Genomic DNA, 22,632 nt, shown 5'->3' on the forward strand with positions numbered 1-22,632 from the left:
GTGTTCTGTTCTGGACCAGGATTTCACATTGTCTATGTAGCTTTTTTTTTCTACATAGCTCATCTGGAGGCCCCTGGCAGTTTGGGGCCCCATTGGCCCAGTCCACAATCCATCACATCCATTGAATGCACAAAAAGGACCATGTATGAAAGGCTTTATTATTTTTATAAACAGTTGCACATAAAAATCGTAGAAAGCAATAAAACCCAAAAATATTGTAGCTAAGTCTGTTCACCTATCTGCACGAGCTCAGGTAGGACTTCAGAGGAAGGAGAGCGTGGCTTGTAACCAGTGCACGCGGCAACGGAGCCTGGTCACCTGTGGGAACGCAGCCGGCTTTAGGACCCAGCGTGCGCGATTTTCCTCTCCAGCTGCTGCGGCGATGAGGGAAGATCGCGAGGAGAAACCCAAAATTCACAGTGTTAAATCCTCCACTGAATCATACTATTGGACGGCAACGAAAACAACAGGCACACACACTTCCTCTTGCATTTGGATGAATACGTCAAGTTCAGATGCATAGGAAAACAGTTTGGGGCCGTTAAGGTAAGGCGGCGCGATTCCATGCGATTAATAACAAAGGCGCTATACTGGCGAGCGAGGGGGCATTAAAGGGGGCATTGCACAACGCAATGGAGGGCGACAGTCAACTCTCTAAACTTTGCACTTGTACATGAGTGCATCAAAGTCCTAACATCCTATCATGACGAGATCTAACTATCTGAAACGGTTGGATGTATCAATACAGTGCAAAGACAACATGCGGTAACATTTGAAAATATATGGATAATGTTGTGTCCTAAACTGACCGCACGCGATCACAAGAGCCAATGTCATTATGTGCGTTAAGGCCTACGAAAGTGATGCATCGCGCGTTAATTCACGGTGAAATAAGTTTGGATATCTTTTGCATCCCCTCAACCTGCCCACTTCATGTGCTCTCTCCCACCCTTGCGACATTACCTCAGTCATGCAGTGGAGCTTGCACCGGCCAGACACCTAAGTTTGCACTGTTGCACGGCCTCTCTGTTGTCATTTCCCGTGCCAGTTCTTTTAAATTGTATTTTGAAACTTAAGTTGTAAATGTTGCCCAAGATGTGACGCTCATTTGCAGCCACTGCAGGCCTGTTTAAAGCAGCTAATGCTGGCAATTTGACACTAATCAAGTCAAACTTTTAAGAATCTCTCAGTCTCCTTACAGTTAAGGTGATAATGTGTCAGCCTTCATGATAGATACATAGATAGATAGATGCGATCACGTGTAGAGGAGCATGTGTGGCACGTTCGACTTGTTTGCGATATTATAGCTTTTAAAAATGCCATTAGTCCTCGTTGCAGTGAGTGCGTCCGTCTGAAATGATTGTCTTACTCTAATGTTGCAGTCACAATTAATACCCTGTATTTTTACGACAATATCAGTGTTAGAGCCTCGTGAAGACGTGATGCTCGCAGCGCAGTCTACGGGGTCAGTTTGCATTGGAGCAGTTATGACAAAAATAGGTCATCGGCCCAAAAATGTTAAAACTCACATCTGTTTACGTTGATGTTTTTAAGCAGGGACAAAACGGGAAATTTGTGCGATATCGTCATGATGATGATGATGCAGTGTCATTTTTCTTTCGGAATAAAAGCCTGTTTGTTCTTACGCTAATCATCAAAAGTATGAGCAAACCGAAATTATACAGGAACTAACTTAACAGAACTATACAGAATTGTATGCTGTCAATGTCTAATCTTGTGCTTCTCTGCTCAGTAAGACTTCATCTGAAGAAATGGCTGTGACTGACTGCAGGGACAGTGACACTGATTTGGTCTTGAGATATTAATTATAATATTGTGGTTGCTGAGCATGATTGTGAGTTACAGACAAGATCAGCCTAAAACAGAAAAAAAGTTGGACCACAAATAATGAAGACTCTAAGCTAATGATGTTTCAACCTGTTGGAAAGCTGTTATTGGTTTGTTTGGTGGTGCAAAATTGTGGTAGCCTATATAACTGGTGTTGCAGGTTCATGATGTTGGTGCATTTTTTAAAAAGATTTATATTGTGAATAAGTGGTTTTACGAATATTATAATGTTGAATATAGCAGGAAAAAGGCTGTTAGGATGTAATAAAGAGTGTTTGGCTGACATGTTTACAATGCACAGTGGCTGAGGCTGAAAAGTAAGGGTTGCTTGTTAAATCTGAGATCAAAGAAGTCAGTGAATGGCTACTGGACAGCTGATGGACCTGATTTAGCTATCATCATGCCTATTGTCTTGTCTTGAAACGAGAAAGATACCCTCAGATTGTTTGTGTCTTGCTGCTGAAATAGTGACTGATTATTTCAAGATAAGCATGAGAGGCAGAAAAAATTCTCTTAAATTTAGCTAATTTAGTGAGAACAGACTGTATAGATGCACAGGAGAATGATATGTTTGTATTATTATAGTTGTCATCATATCCTTACACAGCTTGTGTTTTTAGTCAATAGGAAAAATGTGACCAGTTTTCTTGTTTTCAAGAACTTCATAAAACATGAATTCTTAAAGAATTGCATAATTAAATAAATCTTGAATTGCTCCTGTTTGAATGTCAAAACAAGGCCATTGTAATAAGCTGCACCAAATCTAATGATGTTATGTCAAGGTCTTGTTTGCATTAAATACTCAAACAAAAAAAAAACTTTTTACTCTTTGATCTTACAGTGACATGATTTAGCCTTCAAATGAGGGAAATTGCTCAGAAATAACAATAACATTCGCTCAACAGCAACCGGAGAGTAACCTAGTAACAGTCCAGCACTGCTGAAACATAAAGTGAAGCTCCAGTGATATTTTGTAACAGCTGATGCTAGTTGTCACTTGGCAAAAAATGAATAAATAAAATGTGAAGGTCAGTGGTGGGCTTTTTTAGAAGTTAAGAAGGGTAAATCCACCTGAGGATCCCAGTTTTTAAGATTCCTGTTCACCTAAAAGAGATTTAGTTAGGCCTCATGATGGTGTTTTAATTGAACTTGTGTGTAAAAGCTCTTCATGTATTGCGGCAGCATGTTGTAACAAAGACGATAATGTTCCTCATAGGCTATTTCACTTAGGTTGAAAATATAAATAAAGACGTCTCGCCCCATCAGTGTGCACCTTCACGTGCATCCACTATTGATGATCGTTCCCTGGGTGTCCTGTAGCAGACATCGGTCTCGTGGCTCTACTGAAATAGTTCGAGACCCAGCAGGGTTTTTATTAATTCCGCTGCAATGTTTGTCTCAACTCTTTCTGTGCCGGCCCACGTGTGCGAATTTGAACACGAGATTATACCAATATGCACGTGCTACTCGGCGACCCTCGCGTGTTGTGTCCGAGAGCAACGGTTTAATTGAGAGAGAGGGTGTATTTTCACTTTGTTGCTCGGGTAGGGTTTGCAGTTTAGCGCACCGTTGCGATCCCCTTTCCCCTTGAGCGGCTGGATTCTCGCGGTGCATGCTGGGACCTGCAGTCCTCGCTCCTCCCTTCTCAGGGCGAACGCGGTCAGGGCGTGGATGTCGGAGCACTACAACTCCCACACGAGCTCGGCTCCATCTGCCCCTCTCTCTCTCCCACCAGACCAGAGACAGAGAGATACGGTACGAACCCCCCCGGACTTTCAGAACCGAAAATCGTCGAGATTAGTGAACTGCGAGCGACAAGAACGGAAGACCGGATTAAAGCCATTATCTTGATGCGCAAACATCTTCCAAATGTCGGTCAAACGGGTTGGTGCACGTTTGTACAATCTGACATCGTTATTTGGCTCGCTAATTGCCTTTTGGAATTATTCGGGGTTGTATAGACGAAGGAGTCGGTTCTGGGGCTGTGGCATGTCATAACACTTTGATTGTTGGAGCTGCTTCGCTGTGGAAACATTTCGTGTCGTACGGTGGCAGAGTAATGCAGACCGAGTTGTTAGAGGGGAGACTTCGCTGCGCAGGGATCTGAAAATCGCTCCTTCAGTTTCGTACACCTTGCTCCGTACTAAATAACGCTCTCCCCGCGTGTCACGCAGCACAAGTGACGATAATAATAAGGAGTGTATGGAAAACTCGGTGACCCTATTAGTTTTCAAACACTCTTCGAGGGCAATGTGGAGAGGGACAGCCAAAGTGCGATGTTTCCTCGTGAAGGAGATATCATCCAACCTAAATGTGCGCGTCACATTTCTCTGCCCGTGTATTTTGTGTCGAGTTCTAATTCAGACGTCATAGCTCGGCTCGCGCTTAGCGAAAAACCAACGGTCACTTTTATAGTTTGACAGGATTCGGCCAGTACGGACGCGTCGGTTAGTTTGGCTACATTGTGGCCACACGGACTATGTAGGCTTTCGTTTCTTTCTCCGAAGGAAAACGTCTATTTCGGCTAATCCCCGCTCGCGGGACCTACATTTTGTTGTTTTTGTGTTTAAACATCGGCGTTATTTATCTCTGACTCCCATTTCAGCACGCGAGGCGCTTCGTGTCACCTGAGAGTCTCTTGTATTGTGTGAAACGGTTTTTTAGTAGCTCCAGCTAGAACGAGCGAGTGGGTTGGCCAGAGAAACAAACATTTCGGTCTGTTTTAGGACGATGCTCTGTCCTAATATTAAGCTTGCTGTGGATACGTGACATTGGCTGGTCATCGACTGCTTTTCTGCATCATCCTTTGTGCATAATAAGCTCCGGGCTGCGGAGCTCCGACAGACTGACCGGGAGACCGCGAGTGTGCTGAGCTCCAGTCTAGAGAGGAGAGACGATGCTTATTTCCTCGTCTCCGTTTATCATTGCGCTGGTAACCCCATTCAAAAGAACGAGGGCTGAAGAAAAACACGGGCTCCCACTCCCACTGATCCTGCGTTTTCAATAATTGAGATGCCTCAAGATGAAAAATGTCTGAACGAAAATGATCGGTTCTATCTTTAGCAGCAGATATAATCGCGCATATAACACATCATAAACTTTCCAATCATCAGACTTTCGCTAAAGGCCTATACGGATTGGTTATGCCATACAGACACTTTTAAGTGTACCGACATCAGTTGGATCTCATTTTAAGTCAGAAAGATAAGCAGTTCATATTTTAAGACATCTGTCACCTGTATCGTCAACGTGGTGCTGCTGCGCTCACCTGCATTCTGATGCGAGTTTACGGTGTTTGTGTTTGCATATGGAGCTCAGGTGCTTAGATTTGGTTATTTGTGATGGTTACGTGTGCCCTTTGATTTTCCTAAGTAATATTTAGTCTTATTCATGTCGTTTTCTTTCAATTAAGAACATAACCTCGAGAGATAGATCGGGAAGATTTCGTCTCGAATGCAACAATGTGTAACTTCAATTCGAGTTCAGAACATTCGGTTTGATTCCCACCTGCATTAAAATTATAGAAAATACCAGGACATTTTAAAATTGATAATTCTAGGCAAAACATAGTCATTACAATGAGTAAAAGTCATGGACATTTGTATAGTGAGTTTTAGGTTTTTCTTATGCTCTGCTCTGTAAAACCAGAATTTACAATTTTGTTATATACAAATAATTATGATCATTTAAATCTATTTATTTGAAAATTTGCCTTTATCTGGAATAGAAATTGAAATCCACCACTGCAGTTTTTAAAATGTTTTAAAAATCCATATTCTCTAATTATGCGTAAGTAGAAAGGTTCCTGAAATGAATTTGTCAAAAAGTGTGGGAACCTTGTATATTGATTTGGTTGGGGTCTGATAGGAGATTTGCAAGGCCCTACACATAGCACTATTGGAATTAGATTAAATCACAGCTTGACCACCTCATTATAAGTAAACATTTTAGTAATGCACACTCTGTGACTGTGGACATGAGATGCTTCGCCTTTATCTAATGCCTGTAAAGAGTAAAGCGCCTGTGTTAGGCACAGCATCACATTAATGGTTGCTCTGTTCTGTCTGCACTGTTGATGTTGTCTTGATCTACTGCAGTTTGTCCCACTGAGGTAATGAGGCAGTAAAACCAGCATCAACTATTGCATGGCCCTGCATCCTTTATCCTCAACCCCTGGCATTTGTGGCCTGTCGTGCTCTTGACCATTCCCCTCCATTGCGCCGTGTGAGGGTTTGGGATCTGATCAGTATTGGGTGCTTTGCTTCTGTAAAAAGGGGGGAATTAGAGTATGCAGACTTTGACCACATGCAATGTGCGTTAAGAGGATGTTGTTGCAGTAACAATTGTCCCTTCAGCTTTGGGAGCTGAGGTTTTTGCTCTTCTCGGTTTTAACCGAGTTTTTGGTGTTTAGGTACTCTCTTGTATACTTGAAACTGACTTGCTCACAACCTCAGAGAGAGTCATGGGTCAAACTCAGCGTTTCGTCTCAGTTTCGTCTCCTACAGCAAAAGATGACAGCATGCATTTGCAAAAATATAATTAAAAAGTGTAAATTGCTGGAATACGGTTCAGAGATCATTGTATTCTTTTCAAATCTGTTATTTAAATCTGAACGCTTTAAGTATAATATCTATTCCTTCTCAAGCCATGGTCTGAAGGAAATTGTGACATCTTGACTAAGGAAACCTCTGTTACTCACAGGAAGTTTCCTGCCTGTCTCGTATCACTGACTGTAACAAGAGAAGTGATGTTGTGGCCTCATGGTTAGAGTGTCATTTTTGTCAGATTACAGGGAAAGAGACTTAAAACATGCAAGCGTTCTTATCAATCATAATTAAAGCTCATCCATGTCCATCTTTTGTTAAAATTCTATAAGTGTTTATTTTAGACATTTTGAGTGGAGTTGGTTTGATTTTTATTTCTGACAAATGAGAAGGATGACTAGAAATATTTCCTATCACTCAAAAGTTCTTGAAAGTAATGTGAATGATACCTGTAGTTCTGCGCTACTAATAGGGTTTATCAGTTGTAAGAATGTTTGGTGAAAGTATAACCAACTAAACCATTTTTAATTAATGTTCTAACAAGATTTTATTTGCCTCAGTTCAAATGCCTCTTTGCAATGTGAAATGTAGAGAGTCCAGTGATCTATATTTTACATTTGATTTAGTTAATGAGGTCTGAGTTGACCTTGGCTGAACTACACATTTATCTTCTGCAATCAATTATAGGTATATTAAAAAAAAAATAATGAAGTGAAAAATCAACAGCATGGCTTAGCTATACTTTTTTGTTTGATGAAGCAAACCGAATTCTTATCTTGTTATCACTAATATTAACATCCATTGAAAGGGGTTAGTATGTTGTCCAATAGCAGATTATTGACTGATCAATGAATGATTTTCTTTATTTTAAAAAGATTTAAGGCTACGAATGTTAAACATTTAAAAGCTATTTTGTTAATGTTCCAAATTGTAACTTTTCATTTGAAATAATTCTACGTGCACAAATTGAGCATTTTTTTAAAGCTGTTTTTTTTTTAATCTAATTCTACTACAGAGCTGCAAACTACCCACCCAGAGGAGAATCCCATAAAGAGTCACTTGTCCACACACACTGAGTAATGTGTTGAGAAAACGCCTATGCAGGTAACATATATTTCATTGTTATAGTCTCTGTCTCTTTCATGATATTTTCACTTTCTCCCTAAGTCAAACTAAGTCAAAATTTTCCTGTTTCTCTGCTCAGGTGGATCCCTCACCAATGAATGTAGGGGATGGAGGGACGGTGAGCAGAGAGAGCAGTGCCCCTACCCACATGTCTGAGAGCATGGTGGGGAATCCACAGCAGACACTGCCTCTTGAACTTAGAGGTGACGTACCTCAAAGTCAGCAGAACAAACTGAGGGCGACCACAGACTGTAAAACGCCCGACGTCTGCTCAGAAGCCAGCAATTCAAATCATTGTCCCCAAATCCAACCCTCCCAACCCCACAGCAATGTGTTTAGCACGGACCCCGTGAGCACACCATTGCCTGATCGGACTGATGTTTCCAAAGGCAAGGTTGACAGTGCTGGCATCTTCTCCACTCACCAGTGGCCTTGTGGTAAAAAGGTCACTGCAGAGGACCCTGTGAACTCTGTTCACTCTAGTATAAACTTAAACAAGAAGACTAACGCACCAGCACCCACCCAGCCTGTAATAAGTGTTCCTTTAGGGTTCCAGTGCTCTACGCTGTTTAAACCCGGCCAGCCTGTTGCTTTCCTTCCCTCCTCTAATTTTTCTTCTCCTCTCTGTAAGATCACATTGCCACCAGGGTTAGGCCAGATTGCAGCACTAAGAGAAGCCACTGCTAGCCAGTTTCAAAAGGACTGCCCAGCGCAAAGCTCTTGTTCAAGCACGACACCTATGCTCAAAACATACCCGTATCACTTTTCCGTGGGGAGAGGGCCCGGTGCTGAGAAGAAGACTCAGTCTTCAGGATCCAAAGTCAGGTGTGACTCTTTGTCCAAGGGCTTTCATGGTGGATCTGAGCATAAAGCCACAATGTCTTCTGTAGCAGCCCCAGCTCTAGCCCTTCCAGTACAGCAAGCCACACAGGGCTCAGCTCCACCAACCCATTTCACCATTTCTCCCACTGCTGCCATCTGCTGCAACCCAGCTCTGGCAAATATCACCACTCAAAGTCGGCTGCTTAGCCTTGTAGAAAAAGGTTCGACGTACCGAGGTGCTGAAAAGACCTCGTTAGCGTATCTGAAACCAAAAACTCTGTCCACTCCAGAGGAGCATAATGTTTCCTGCCCCGCTGAGTCAAGAGATGTGCCCCTTGATCTGTCTGCAAAGTCCAAGCGACAAAAAAACATTAAAGATACTCAGAACCCATCAGTGGCCACGGAACATCATTCTGCGGACTCTCATCAGAAAAACATTGCTGGTTCTAAAAAAGTTAATTCTGCTTCTTTTGGGTCATCCAGTACATATGACACCCAGAGAAATGGTGCAACACAGAAATCATCTTCAAAACTAACTAATCACCATGCTTTGGAACCCAACGCAGCCTGGGCCAAAGGCTCATCTCCTGGTTCCTTGAATAATCTCCCTGGCACATATGTAGGCGTGGCAAGCCCCATTTTAGCATCTACTTTACGTAGCAAAGATGGAAAAAGTGCTGCTTTTGTTGAAGATCTTCAGACATTTGCCAAACAGGAAACCATCTCCATCATTGACCAAGGAGAACAGCTGGTTTGTAGAGAGAGGAAAGCACCATTTGCTGTTAAAGGTGCTCAGCATAATAAAGGTGGCAAGCTCTCAACAGGTACTCAACAAGGTTTTTTATCCACCCAGTTATGTACTACAGCAAATTCACAGCCCCACCGGAAGTCTGTTGGTGGAAAAGAAGGGACCCTGTTTACACCTCCAGTTAAATCCTTGTGGCAACCACCTTGTGTTCTTTCCCAAGGATCATCTCTGCAGAAGAGGCCAAGTCAGACTCAGGTCCCCAAGACTAAGAGCTCCCTTGGTTCTGATAGAGTCCTGTTCCATAACTCTCATTTAAGCCCAAGTAAAGTAGAGGATGAAAAGTGGGAGAAGGCCAAATCCCCCCTGTCCAACCTGGAGTCAATAGTGAAGCAGAAAACTCTTGAGACCACTGCGCTTACTGGTGAGAACTACTGTAATCTGTCTTGTGTGGGATCCAAGAGGCCTGAGGTAGCCAGCGTGCAGAACAGGTGTCAGGACTCCACGTTGCAGCAGACTCTTACAACTGGTTCTCCTCCGTTCAAGGCCATAGAAGGACAGGTCATGAATTCAGACAGAACCTCTCCACAAACAGATGCTACAGCAGCTCTAAGCAGACTGGAGATCACAACCGTTCCTGTGCCCAAGGATAAGGGACGAGAGAAACAGGCAAAACAGACAGAAAATCTAGTGTCTGATGGTAGACAAAAAAATAAATCTAGTACCCCTAGTAAAAGGTGTGCTCCCAGTGTTAAAGGAGAATGGATGGAAAGGAAATTGGCTCAACAGTTAGAGGATGAGACGGCAAAAGAGGAAAAGGCATCAGAGAGGAAGGCTTCTTCTCATGTTAAGGTAGAAGGAATAGCCTTTTCCCTTCTTCAGAGCCAGACTGTAGAAGCAGAAGGAGAGGCAAAAATGAATGGATCCAAAGAGGAGATACCTTCCAAAGGCAAAGTATCTGCCACCAAACAGAAGAACCTGAAAAGGCCTGCCAAGGAGAAGACACCTTCTGAAGTGCAAAAAGAGACTATGACAGTAACTAAAAAGCAAAAAAATAAAGACAGACCATCAATCAAGCAAGGCACATACCATAAAAAGGTAAGCTTTATTTTACTCTGAACATTTAGTGGTTCATTTTTATTATAGCGTGTGTAATATATCACCAACTATTCCATAAACCATGACTGATTACATTAAAATTTCCCTTAAAGGGGTAGTTCACCCAAAAAAGAAAATTCTGTCATCATTTACTCACCCTCAGGTTGTTCTAAAAGTATGATTTTTTTTCTTCTGCTGAACACAAAAGAAGATATTTTGAAGAATGCTGGTAACCAAACAGTTGATGGGCCCCATTCCTATTGACTGCCAAAGTATTTATTATTTTTTTCTCCATACTATTGTTATATTATATATTCGATACTATTTTATATACTATTTGATACCCATATTATATACCCATATTCTTCAAAATATCATCTTTTGTGTTTAGCAGAAGAAAGAAATTCATACAGGTTTGGAACAACTTGAGGGTGTGTAAATGATGACAAAATTTTCATTTTTGGGTGAACTATCCCTTTAATTCAGTCAAGGGGTGGAAGTATGACCAAAATCTGATATCACAGCTAGGGCTGGGCAAAAATTTTTTTTTTTCGAATAATTATTTTTTAAACTGTGGTCGATTGGATATCGATTCTCAAAAGCCACGAATCGTTATACGTTAAACATAATATCTGATTGATGTTAATCTTATTACTAGTCTTCTTCAGTAGATGCCATCCTCTTATTTACCTTTGCGTGACAGCAGGGACCCTGTCATTCATTCAGTGCTTAACATGGCAGATGCAGGTATGCCTTTCAGCGTGAAAGACGTTCCAAACAGACAGTTGAAGGAACTGTCACTGTCTTGATCGGGACAGTTTATAATTTGCACACGTTTTCAAGCCTTGCCAATTTAAGCATTTAAGAGAACTTGCGTGCTGTGTGAGAAGTTTTGTGTGTGCAAACAAAAAGCTGCGCTTCACAGACAGTGTGCAAATAATAAAATAAATTTTCTTTCCCGCATTGGCAAGTATCCTATTAAACATAGTCAGTTAAGGCTTAAGTGAAAGACAACGCATGTGTATCAGAATATTGGATCCGTGCATTAGTCTTAAAGTGACAGCAGCCTAATATTCCTGCTGCTGTCTGTGATTTTAATGTTAATCAAACTACAAAAGACAAAGAAATCACTCATTGCTCTTCACTGAATAACTTTGTGAAAATGGAATCATTGATTTCATTGAATAGAAAATCGAGAATCGAATCGAATTGAGATCTTGTGAATCCGAATCGAATCAGGACATCTGTATCTACACCCAGCCCACAGTGTTTTTGTCACGAGAAACGTATAAGACAAAATAGTAATTTCTGCTGGACATTCAGCCAAAAATGGTTTAAAAACGTGATAATGTCTGTTTATCATTTAGTAAATTAAATACTTGAAAAATGAAAGTTATTTTATCTCAGTTGATTATTTTCTCATTTTATTTGCACCTTGATGGAAAAGTTGCAAACGGTGTAAATGGAAAAACAACTTTCATTAACATTTGAGTTCAAAACAAAAGGCTTAAATGGTAAATATAATATTAAACTGATTGTTTTGATTGTAAATTATGATTGGATTAGCCACATATTTGAACTTTATGTATACATCATCATGCCATTCAGCCCCCATGCAGAGATTAGGAAAAAATATGCCATTTAAACATTTTTTCATTTTTAATTCAACTTTTTATTTTAACATTTTTGTTTTATGTTTGCATTGAAATGTAGAAAATATAAGTAAATTTGATTTTAAAAAATGTAATTGTTAAAGGGTTAGTTCACCCCAAAATGAAAATTATTCCATGATTTACTCACCCTCGAGCCATCCTAGGTGTCTTTCAGACAAACGCAATCAGAGATACATTTAAAAAATATCATGGTTCTTCCAAGCTTTATAATGGTAGTGAACGGTGGGGGGGCCTGTTTTGAAGCCCTCAAAAATGCATCCATCCATCATAAATATAATCCATACGGCTCCAGGGGTTTAATAAAGGACATCTGAAGTGAAGCAAAGGTTTTGAGAAGAATATATTTAAAACTTGAAGTAAAATAACTAGCTTCCGCCAGATGACCATACAGATACTGCGCAAGTCGACTTGTGCCAAATGAGTAACCCGTCACGTGATGTATGACACAGGATGTAGGAGTAGCGTAAGCTTAGACGCCTTCGCAGTTTAAACAAATATGGCTGGGCAACAAACTCAAGCTCCTCTTCTCTTATATCAAAATCCTCTGACATTTCTCTTTAAAATTTCTCATTTTAGACTTCTAATTCATGACCGGTTTTTGTTTTGCTCTATCCTCTGCATTTCCGCGTTCGTCATTACATCATGCGTCGGGTCAGGGGTTACTCTTCTGATGTAAATCGATGTGTACGGCCGTCTGCTGGAAACTAGTTATTTTTACTTTTTTTTTTTTTTTCTTACAAAAACCCATTGCTTCGTTTCAGAAGGCCTTTATTAACCCCCTGAAGCCATATGGATTATTTTTTATGATGGATGGATGCATTTTTTTGGGCTTCAAAACAAGGTAGTCATATACACCTAGAATGGCTTGAGGGTGAGTAAATCACGGGATAATTTTAATTTTTGGGTGAAATATCCCTTTATTAAAATATAGTTTGATATAATGCAACATTTACTTTCGGCCCATGGCCCTCAGTCAAGTTTTATTTTTGACCCTTCATAGTAAAAAGTTTAGTCACCTCTGCTTTAAAGGACTGTTTTGGGTTTAAAAATAAGTTTTCAAAATCCTTTTGATTTGTCAGTCAGTTTTTTTTTAAGGCCTGTTCATACCAAGGTCCACAACTATAACAATAACGATAAAGACAGTTCTAAAAATCATTCTAAATATAAAAGAATAGCACAGAGTCCACACTACAACTATAACGATAACAGCACAGAGAAAAAACAATATCGTTGGAATCACTTTCAGAGCTGATGAACGATAAAAACATTGACAGACAATGAGAATCCATTCTGCTTTAAGAGTGCGAAAGTTTAAAGCGACAAACTTCAGCGCGTGCTTATAATAAACAGAACAATATTGTCCGCTGGTGTGAACGCTAATATAGTTATTGTTATAGTTATCTTTGTAGTTATTGTTCTTGGTGTAAACGGGCCTTTAGAGTTGAAAAGACGTCCTAGAGGATTTTAAAACAGAAATAGGAAGCTTATAGTTGTTAATTAAAAGAGTTTATATTAATTATTCTGTTTTTCATTTGAGCTGTCTAAATGGTCATTTTAGTACTGGTGGTGTTATTCTCATTATGAGTTACCAATGTAATTCCTATGGGTGTTTTTTCCCCGTGTAGACAGTCTGTGGTATATGGTCACAACAGGAGTTTAGTAAGCAATTTTAACATACTAGTTTAATGTTAACACATATAATGTTAAAGTTTTGTGGTTATACTTTGTTTAAAACTGTGTTTTGTAATATGTATAGACTTCTATTGTAAGAGCATTAGTGTAAACACAATTTTTGACTCTTAGGAAGTTTTTTTTCTGTGGAAACAGCATGTCACACTTGAATTTGTTATAAACGTTTTTTTGAACATTTTTTAAAAAATATTTTACCTTAATCAAAACCAGGGTATCAACCCAAATCATGTTTTTTGGGGAATTCTGGAGGGAAATTAAAATAGTTAACATGAGATTATTGCAGGAGTAGCCTAGTGACGTGTGTTCTGCTGTGCAAATGAGCTGCGTGAGTCTAAGCCCTGTGAAAGCACTTGGTGAGATATGATGGCATTACCATTATGAGCCAGTGATGGGTTTATAGACAATTAGACAATTAGATTGAAATTTTTGTTTTGTTTAAATAGCCATTAATCTAAATTACAAATATGCATATGATATTGACAGACTAAATGCTGTGTTATGATTTTTTGAACACATTGTGTTGTACTTCATCAGAAGAAAGATGCATTGCCTGGAGTGGGAAAAAGTCTGATGAAAGACGGAACAGGCGCAGCCCCCAAAGTAGGGGGAAAGACTCGCAAAGGGAAAATCTGTCCAGCTAATATGGAGCACTCTGACTCAAATAAAATAGGTACTGACCCAGCTCATAGTTAAAGGGTAGTTTAACTATAGGACACCCGTCATCTTTTACTCACCCTTATGTTGTTCCATACCTATCTTCTGTATTAAAAGAAAATTATATTTTTTTCTTACAGTGATGGGTCATAGTGACCCTGACTGTTAAGTGACAAAAGAGACCAGAATAGAATGAAAAAAGCACCATCTGGATCAGCTAGATCATAGACAAGAACAGCTCAAAATAACAATTAATGCAATGATCAGGTTCAGCTCTCTAATTCAATGATCGGCTGCTTAAGATCTGGAATACAGTGCGTAACAAGTGTACGTTTTTGGTGGGTTTTTTTATTGTTTATAATTTTTTTAAGCTTAACAGCTGCGGTCACTATAAACCTGTATGGAAAAGACCTGTGTAAAAGATTCCACCACAGTATAACAACATACAGGTTTGAAATGACAAAAGAGTGAGTAAGAAATGACGGTGTTGGGGTGATTTAGTCCAACAAGATGTTTTGCTTTTTTTGTCATATTTAAGAAAATGGAATGGTTTTTCAGATACTAGAGTATTTCTCATGGATAATTCTGAATTGTCACCAGTGTTTGTCACAGATTCAGAGAGCAGACCATGCAGAAGTCCTCAGGTTGACAGAGATTCAGGCTCTCTCAGCAGTCCGGGCTGGCCTAGTAAAGAATCAGACTCCCAGGAGGAGGCCTCTCCACGGCTGAGGCGAGGGCGCAGACGGACTGATGAAGCGTTGCTCCGAGACTGGAGCTTCGCTACTCCACCTACTCCTCCCCCTCTCGACCCCCCCTCTACACCACCCCCTACCCCACCACCCCCTGTACCAGTCCGCCGGCCGCGCGGCAGGCCTCGAATCAATCCTCTGCCTGAGGAGGTGGATGCGGACAAGGACAGGCCCACTGAGGGTGGAGACACCTCTTCAATAAAGAAAAGGAAACGCTGCAAGAATCGTAAATATCAGAACGGGGAATACATCACAGAGAAGGATAAGGTGGCAGATGGAGAGGAGGAGAAGCTGGGCGTAGAAGATGGTAAGGCCACTATTGAGTAAAGATGTCTGAGGCTTGATGAACATTTTGCTGAGAACGTCATTCTGTAATTTCCTTGCCTGGTTTTGATATTTAGTCCATGGGCTACAGTTGTGAGTAGCATAATTAAAACGTCAAATACATTTCCTGTTAAGGACCCATATCTAGCACAATTCAAACTTACAAAAAAAAAAAACCCTTTTAGTTACAATTATTAACTGTTAATGAATGTGAAGATGTTAGTGAATTTCACGTACTGGAAATGGGATCGGTGTAGCTTTTACTAAAATATTGTTAGGAGTGTCTAGTGTCTGAATGTGGGTGTTACCAAAGTCCTGAAGTCCAAATTATGTCTGTGAATTACAAATTTACCTGACTAGAAAAAAAAAAAAGTTCTGTTTGAATAGAGGTGAGGTAGGCATGTCTTGGTTGTTTAGCAGAAGTTTACTTTTGATAATTGTTTATAATTGAAAGCAAAGTCACCATAAAATCAAAATGGACAAATCTTGTTTTTTTTTGTTTGTTTGTTTTTTATGAAATATTGGAATGTTTATTATAAATGACTTAACCTTACACATCATTATTTTTATTTTTTTTTATATGTGCCTGCATAATATTTAATAAAAAATACCTTACCCTCCCCCTTGCAATGACATCTCTGCTCTGATGATGTATTCTCTGGCGCGAGGGCGGGACAATAACCTCTCCCCCCTAGCAACCTATCAGTCACAGGAGATCGCAGCAATAGCAAATGACAATGATCCAGTCAATTCCAACAAAATCATGTCCCGCCCTACTTTTTTTTTTTTCTCATTTGAGAAGCCGTTTCACTCAGATATACATCACAATATGAGAAGAAAAGATGATCACAACTTCCATTTCATGTCGACTTCAATGGAGTTATCCATCTTTATGTCTATCTATGCTGTTTTAGGAATGATGTAATAAAAAGTTTGGTGCTGAAATGTCAGTCTATGCCATTGTAGATGAGAAGATGGGTGTGTACCCTTGTCTCAGTGCCACACTGACCAACGAAGTGCCCAGTCCAGACATCAGCCCTAGGCGGACCCTGTTCACACGTTCGGGCTTGACACGATCTCAAGAGAGTCCTCCCACTACACATCCTAATGACAAACCCTCAGGGAAGAGGAAGTTCAAAAGTAAACACCTATGTGACACAGACGAGCAGAAAAAGGTTAGATGAAGCATCTTATCAAACTTTCAAGCATTTTTAAACTAGAGCACTTCAAGTGAAAATTGTGATATCAAGGGTTTTTTTGGCTTGTAAAGGTATATCCCTATTTTCAATTAGTCTTATACTGCCTCCTAGTGGCATTTTGAGTCACTGTAAAGCACTTTCTTGCAGCAGCTGTTTTTATTGGAACCATGTAACAGTTGTCCTCCCCTCAATGTCACATCCCTCATGCATGACTCTCTTTGTCTTTATGTCTTTGTTTCAGCTCAAGACTAAGAAAGGCAGCTTGGGTAAACGCACAGGGCCCCTCATGCCAGATGAGGATGGTCCAGCCGCCAAGAAAACCCCAACTCTTTCTTATGCTTCTCCCAAACAGTCAAACTCACTACTGTCTGGTAAAAAAGGAATAGCTGGGAAATCAGGAATCCCTGAATCTACTCCAAGCCGTCCAGTGCCTCCAGAAGTCCGTCGATTGATTGTGAATAAGAATGCAGGAGAGACGCTGTTACAGAGAGCTGCTAGATTAGGTTACCAGGTAAAGCAACCCTTTTAGTTGTTAGCTGACTTTGTAATGCTTATTATTAAATATATTAATATTTATAGTAAATCTACAGAAAAGTTATATGAACTTAAAAAGTTAATCCAGTGTGATTCAATTCATTATATTAAATTCATAATAATGAAATTTATATCAACTTCTGATATTAATTCCTAAACATTTTTGTCAGCCGAACCCCCTAACCTAAAATATTCACCCTAAATACCCCTTAGATTAGTTCATATTTCAGTAATTTAAAAACATTTTCGCATGTTGGCTGTTCACTGATGTCGGTTAATGGTCACATGACAGGCAGGTAAACACATTTACCTTTTTAGTAATTGTTTTATTTTGATTTTACATTTTTATGATTTAATTCATTATTAGCTTTTCATCAGTCCACAAACCCCTTTGCAGGTCCCTCATAAAACACAGTTTTGGAAACCTTTATGTAAATAATTTGTTTAACAGCCCTACAAATATGAATGTTGGATCAATTGCTCATTATTTATATAAATGTTTATTTTCAGGATGTGGTTTTATATTGCTTGGAAAAGGATGTGCGAGAGGTGAACCGTCGTGACAACGCAGGTTACACGGCACTGCATGAGGCCTGTGCACGTGGCTGGACGCACATTGTACAGTTGTTGCTGAAGCACGGTGCAGATGTTAACTGCAGCGCACAGGACGGAACGCGGTGAGCAGCAGGTTACAGTCAGGATATGATAGGATGATACAAACAGAATCAGCAGTTTAGTTATTGCTTGAAATATTAATTAAAAGTAATTGAAAGGCACCAAATTCAGTTTAGCCCCATAAACAGCTTTGGGCTACTGCTTTTTTAATTGTATACTGACAATTTTGAGCTAGGTAGCTAATGGGCCACATTAGATTTGGGAGATGTATTTTTAGAATCAGACTCTACAAACTATTCTATTTGTCCACCCACAGCTACAATGTGTCCAACAAACTTGGTCCAATTACTACACTATATGAACTATTCTCCCTCCTACCATTTCCTGTATGAGATTTGCCATGTCTTAGTTTGCTTTTTCATCATTGCAGCCCATCTGCAGTAAAAATAAACTAAATTTTAGATAGGGAATTCAGTAAACTATACTGACTCGTCTTTCAAACTTTGTAGTCCAATTCATGATGCTGTAGCAGCTGATAATCTGGCGGCAGTCTGGATGCTGTTAAATCATGGGGCAGATCCCACACTGGCAACCTACTCTGGTCAGACTGCAGTTAAACTAGCCCAGAGTCCCGGAATGAAAACTTTCCTCAAAGGTAAAACAGCTTAATTTTCAAAAAAAAAAAAAAATAGCAAATGATCACTAAAATCAATCTGGAACATTAGATTTAACAGTCTTTATGTTTGTTTATCCAGAGTACTTCACTGATTTAGAGGGACGAACAGACCAAGATCCTAGTCTACAGTGGGATTTCTACAGTAGCTCTGTATTTGGTAAGAATTTCAACTTAAATACACTAACGTTCAAACTTTTATATATAAATATATAATATACATAGCCTTTTATATATAAAGAAATTAATACTTTTATTCAGCAATTTAGATTGTTGGGAATTTTTGTTATTGCAAATAAATGTTTTTCTTTTGAACATTCTGTTCATCAAAGAACCTGAAAAAATGTATCATGGTTTCCACAAAAATATTAAGCAGCACTGTTTTCAGTATTGATTATAATAAGAAATCAGCATATTGTTATGGTTTCTGAAGGATCATGTGTCACTGAAGACTGGCAAAGACTGAAGATGGCTTTGCCATCACAGAAATAAATTATGTTTTAAAATATTAAATGGAAAACATTAAACTCATTAAATTGTGATACATTTTCACAATATTAATATTTTTACTGTATTTTTGATCAAATAAATGCAAGCTTGGTAAACATAAGAGACTTCGTTCAAAAATGTTTTTAAAAATCTTATTGAATTTTTAAATGGTAATGTGTAGTGGAGTCACAGACCACCCGTGAATAGATTTTATTTAACTTTTTTTTTTTTTAATTTAGATCGCAAAAATATATATTTTTTTGTTACATAGTACCATCAGCCTAAAAATGTAAGTAAAAAGTTTAATTGAAAAAATTAACATTAATTTGGCTCAGTATTTGGCTCAGCCTGACAATCATATTTTCCGCCATGTTTTGAGAATGATCTTGCTTCAACAGAATGTCCAACAATACGCTTTTTTCATTAGAGACCTATGAATAATGCAGAATCTTAAAAATTTCTTATTCATATTACATCCTAACATTTCTTTAAGAAAAAAATCCTGTAATTTAGTGTTTAACTTTTGGATCCCAGATTTTAATAAGTTCTCAGACCTTATTGTATTTAGTTTTGTAATCATCTTTCCTCCAAATTGCTCAATGATGGTGGTGTAACAAATAAGCACAATCGATTGTCCAAGTTTCCCCTAATTCAAGCTGGAAGTGATCCAAGTATTCAGTGATATAGCTGCCCACTAGAGGGTAGCAGAAGCACTATAAAGATGCTGTGGTGAGGTCTTGTGACTAGAGGTTGACTTTTGTCTCTATTTGTTACAAACTTATACAGAGACAGAACAGGAACCTTGCTGGGACTTCCTGTTGTCACAGCCTGAGGAAGAAGGCGGGGACAACTTGAGCGAGCAGGTGAAGGAGAAAGACGGCGATACTGACTGTCTTCTGTTCGAGTTTTCCTCTGAGCCTCTCCTACCCTGCTACCATGTCCAAGTATCACTAACGCAGGGGTGAGTGGCAGCGTAAACACTATTTAAAACATGTTCATGACAACACCTAATCTATTTGTTTCCTCTCCACAGTTTTTGTAACTGGTTCTTGCTGGCAGACGTGCTGAAGCGGCTAAAGATGTCGGCGCGCATTTTCCGGGCTCGATACCCTCAGTTCGAGGTGGCCAGCATCGCTCAGGCAGAGCTGTGGAAGCAGATCTCCATCAGTCAAACGTGCACCGCTCCAGAAGAGCTCCAGCTGGGCGACGATGAGGATGGGGAGGAGACAGTGGAGCTGGTGCGCTGTGTGCCGGAGTTACAGGAACTGCTAGGCTCCACCATACAGATCCTTCAAGAAGATGAGGATGACAATTCAGGGGTCAACACCAGACCCTGCAGTCGATAGCGACTCCTGCCCTACATCTCCTGCTCTACAGCCGTAGGATCTGAACAGGGAGCAGCGAGGTGCCGTCCGCAGTCGTGTGAGGTCCATTGCAACCGATGGCCTGTTACCAGTACCAGCACTTTGTATGTTCAGAATCAGCCAGAAAGGTCCTATTTCCTCACAGACACTCTTCTCACAGATACCCTGAGTAATGAAAGAGGCCCTAGGGAGCGACTTTTCCATGCCCTCACCCCAGGGAGAAAGGCTGGGGATGGACTCCACTGGGAAGCAACTTTCAGGTTCCTTCTGTAGGGGTTTGTTTTTTCAGTATTCAATAAATCTTTTTTTTTTTTTTTTTTTTTTAAATAAACCTATATGTATAAGTAAATATATATGTATATCTTGACATCAGGGTGAACGCATCTGGTTGTAACTTATCATTAACATGTTTTTATGTTTGTTCGTTATTGACTGTCCTTTAGAAGGAGTGGTAATCCAAGTCTTTTTTTATCTTGGTAAACTAAATGTGTGTAGCTAAGAGGCTTACGTCAAGCTAACAGCGGCAGGAATGCCTTTGGGCCAGATGGTTCCTGTGTAAAACCATCGAGCCTCTCTCGGCTTCCAGAAGCCCCCTAACCTACAGCATATGTTCCTCACCCCGGCCCTCCTTACCTCAGCACCACTGCAGCTCTGCCAGGATCATTACACCTTCTCTTTATTTAGTTTGTATCGTAGCAGGCATGGGATTGTGTTCCTGTGACATCCGACGTCGCTTTGTTTTTGCTTTGGAAATCGGCAGGTTGATGAGCTGTTGGTTTTATCCACTGATATAATTATTTTAAGATATCAGCAGAATCAGCCGATATCAACCTTGACAGTTAAGTGGTAAAAAAAAAAAACGAGCCTGTGGAGTGGTTTTTTTTTTTTTCCTTCTTTTTTTTTTTTTTTTTAAAGGTTTTTCTAGAGCCGTTTTTCTAGATTCCGTCTTGAACTGCTTTCCAGTGCTTCTGGAAGGGGTCCTCTCCGAGGTTTTCCTGGTGTACCAGATTCCAGCGTGCTTTGTGGCGCGTGGTGTGTTTTATTTACACTGATTGTTGTTTGTGCTTAATTTAATAGTCATTAATATATTTGACTTTTTTGTGTATCAGACAAATGATATATGAAAATTGCTTTGTATGGTTGGTGCTTTATTTGACAATGTACAAATAATGATCCCTTTATCCTGAGGTTGTTTTGTTTTCCCACACTGCGAACAGTATTTTAACAGGCTAAAGTACAGTTTTATTGTACTGGTGCTAAGCTAGATTTTGTGTTGACAATCAATGAAGTTTTGTTTGAACTGAAACCAATAAATATTTAAATGAAGAGACAGAGATGTAAAGATAGAGTTTAGTTTCACTACTTATGGAAATACAGCGAGACATGAAGAAAGTACTTGGTTTTGATTGAAGAAGGCATATTGCTTCAGTGATCTCTGTTCAAAGAGGAGAGCTGTTTATTTGATTCTTTTTTTAAAGAAATCAACCAGAATAAAGCATGATTGTCAAGTCTTGTTTGTGATTTGCTGTGTGTTTGTTACTGGATAAGGTGAAATTTCCATGCTTACTCATAGTAAACCTACTGCTTTTATAAAAGGGTTGAAACAGCAATATGATTAAAGATGGCAAAGTTCACTAATTAAATGTATTATTAATAAAAATCACAAGTGATATGTAGCTTTTTACATTTGGAAGCAAGTCAAATTCTATATTAATGCAGTCATAAAAAGGTTTTACCCACACTATATAGAAAATTATGTCGCGTCCAATTAAAATGTCATTTAATAATTTTGTAAAAGAACACATCGATATCAAAATATGTCATCTTCATTCAAAGAAAATATTTAAGTGCAACATAAAAATACTAAAATTTGAAAGCGGAGCCCGTAGAGTCTCATTCGTCCTCTTAACTGCCCTCAAGGGGGCACTAGATACTAACAACATTACTTTATCTGCGCTATATGAGGGGAATCAAAGTGCACTTTTTAGGCTAAAGAAGATTTAATTCATTTTAATTGATTTCGTTTAATTAAATTATTAAATGAATATGAAATAAGCAATATATTTACATATTTTAACACGATATACACTGCCTTTTTTTTTTTTTTTTTTTTAGAAATGGATGCATTAAATTGATCAAAAGACATTTATAATGCTATAAAATATTTATATTTCAAATAAAAAAAGCACATTTGAATTCTTTGAATCATCAAAGAATCACGGTTTCCACAAAAATATTAAACAGCACAACTGTTTTCAGCATTGATAATAATAAGAAAAGATTTTTTGAGCACCAAAGCAGCATTGATTTCTAAAGGATCATGTGACACTGTAGACTGGAGTAACGGCTGCTGAAAATTCAGCTTTGTCATCACAGGAATAAACTACATTTTAAAATAGGCTATATTATAAACAGTTATTTTAATAGGCTAATATTCACAATATTTTACTGGATTTGTTCTGTAGTTTTACTGTATTTTTGATT

The 22,632-nt window shown here is 39.2% G+C and overlaps 1 protein-coding gene across 5 annotated transcripts; it reads left to right on the forward strand.

The window, feature by feature from the left end:
• Positions 1-352: 352 nt before the first annotated feature.
• Positions 353-21,661, forward strand: bcorl1 (BCL6 corepressor-like 1). 5 transcript variants are annotated; one of them, XM_051860453.1, is made up of 12 exons: positions 353-546; positions 7,408-7,496; positions 7,597-10,182; positions 14,082-14,217; positions 14,802-15,257; positions 16,241-16,449; positions 16,715-16,984; positions 17,518-17,684; positions 18,132-18,277; positions 18,378-18,455; positions 19,571-19,745; positions 19,818-21,661. In XM_051860453.1, exons 2-12 carry the CDS (start codon positions 7,491-7,493, stop codon positions 20,128-20,130), a joined length of 4,542 nt encoding a protein of 1,513 aa, XP_051716413.1. In that variant the 5' UTR covers positions 353-546; positions 7,408-7,490; the 3' UTR covers positions 20,131-21,661. The 5 variants fall into 5 exon arrangements, with proteins under 5 accessions (XP_051716413.1, XP_051716414.1, XP_051716412.1 ...); XM_051860454.1 differs by lacking the exon at positions 353-546 and adding an exon at positions 3,541-3,603; XM_051860452.1 differs by lacking the exon at positions 353-546 and adding an exon at positions 3,586-3,732.
• The last annotated feature ends 971 nt before the right edge of the window (positions 21,662-22,632 follow it).

This window comes from Ctenopharyngodon idella, chromosome 14 (assembly GCF_019924925.1).
Source record: "Ctenopharyngodon idella isolate HZGC_01 chromosome 14, HZGC01, whole genome shotgun sequence".
Classification (NCBI taxonomy): domain Eukaryota; kingdom Metazoa; phylum Chordata; class Actinopteri; order Cypriniformes; family Xenocyprididae; genus Ctenopharyngodon; species Ctenopharyngodon idella.

Bases quoted from the DNA above. Each gene is read 5' to 3' on its own strand.
- bcorl1 (XM_051860453.1), top strand. The intron at 16,985-17,517 runs GTAAAGCAACCC...GTTTATTTTCAG, and splicing joins CTGCTAGATTAGGTTACCAG to GATGTGGTTTTATATTGCTT. The intron at 19,746-19,817 runs GTGAGTGGCAGC...TCCTCTCCACAG, and splicing joins CAAGTATCACTAACGCAGGG to TTTTTGTAACTGGTTCTTGC.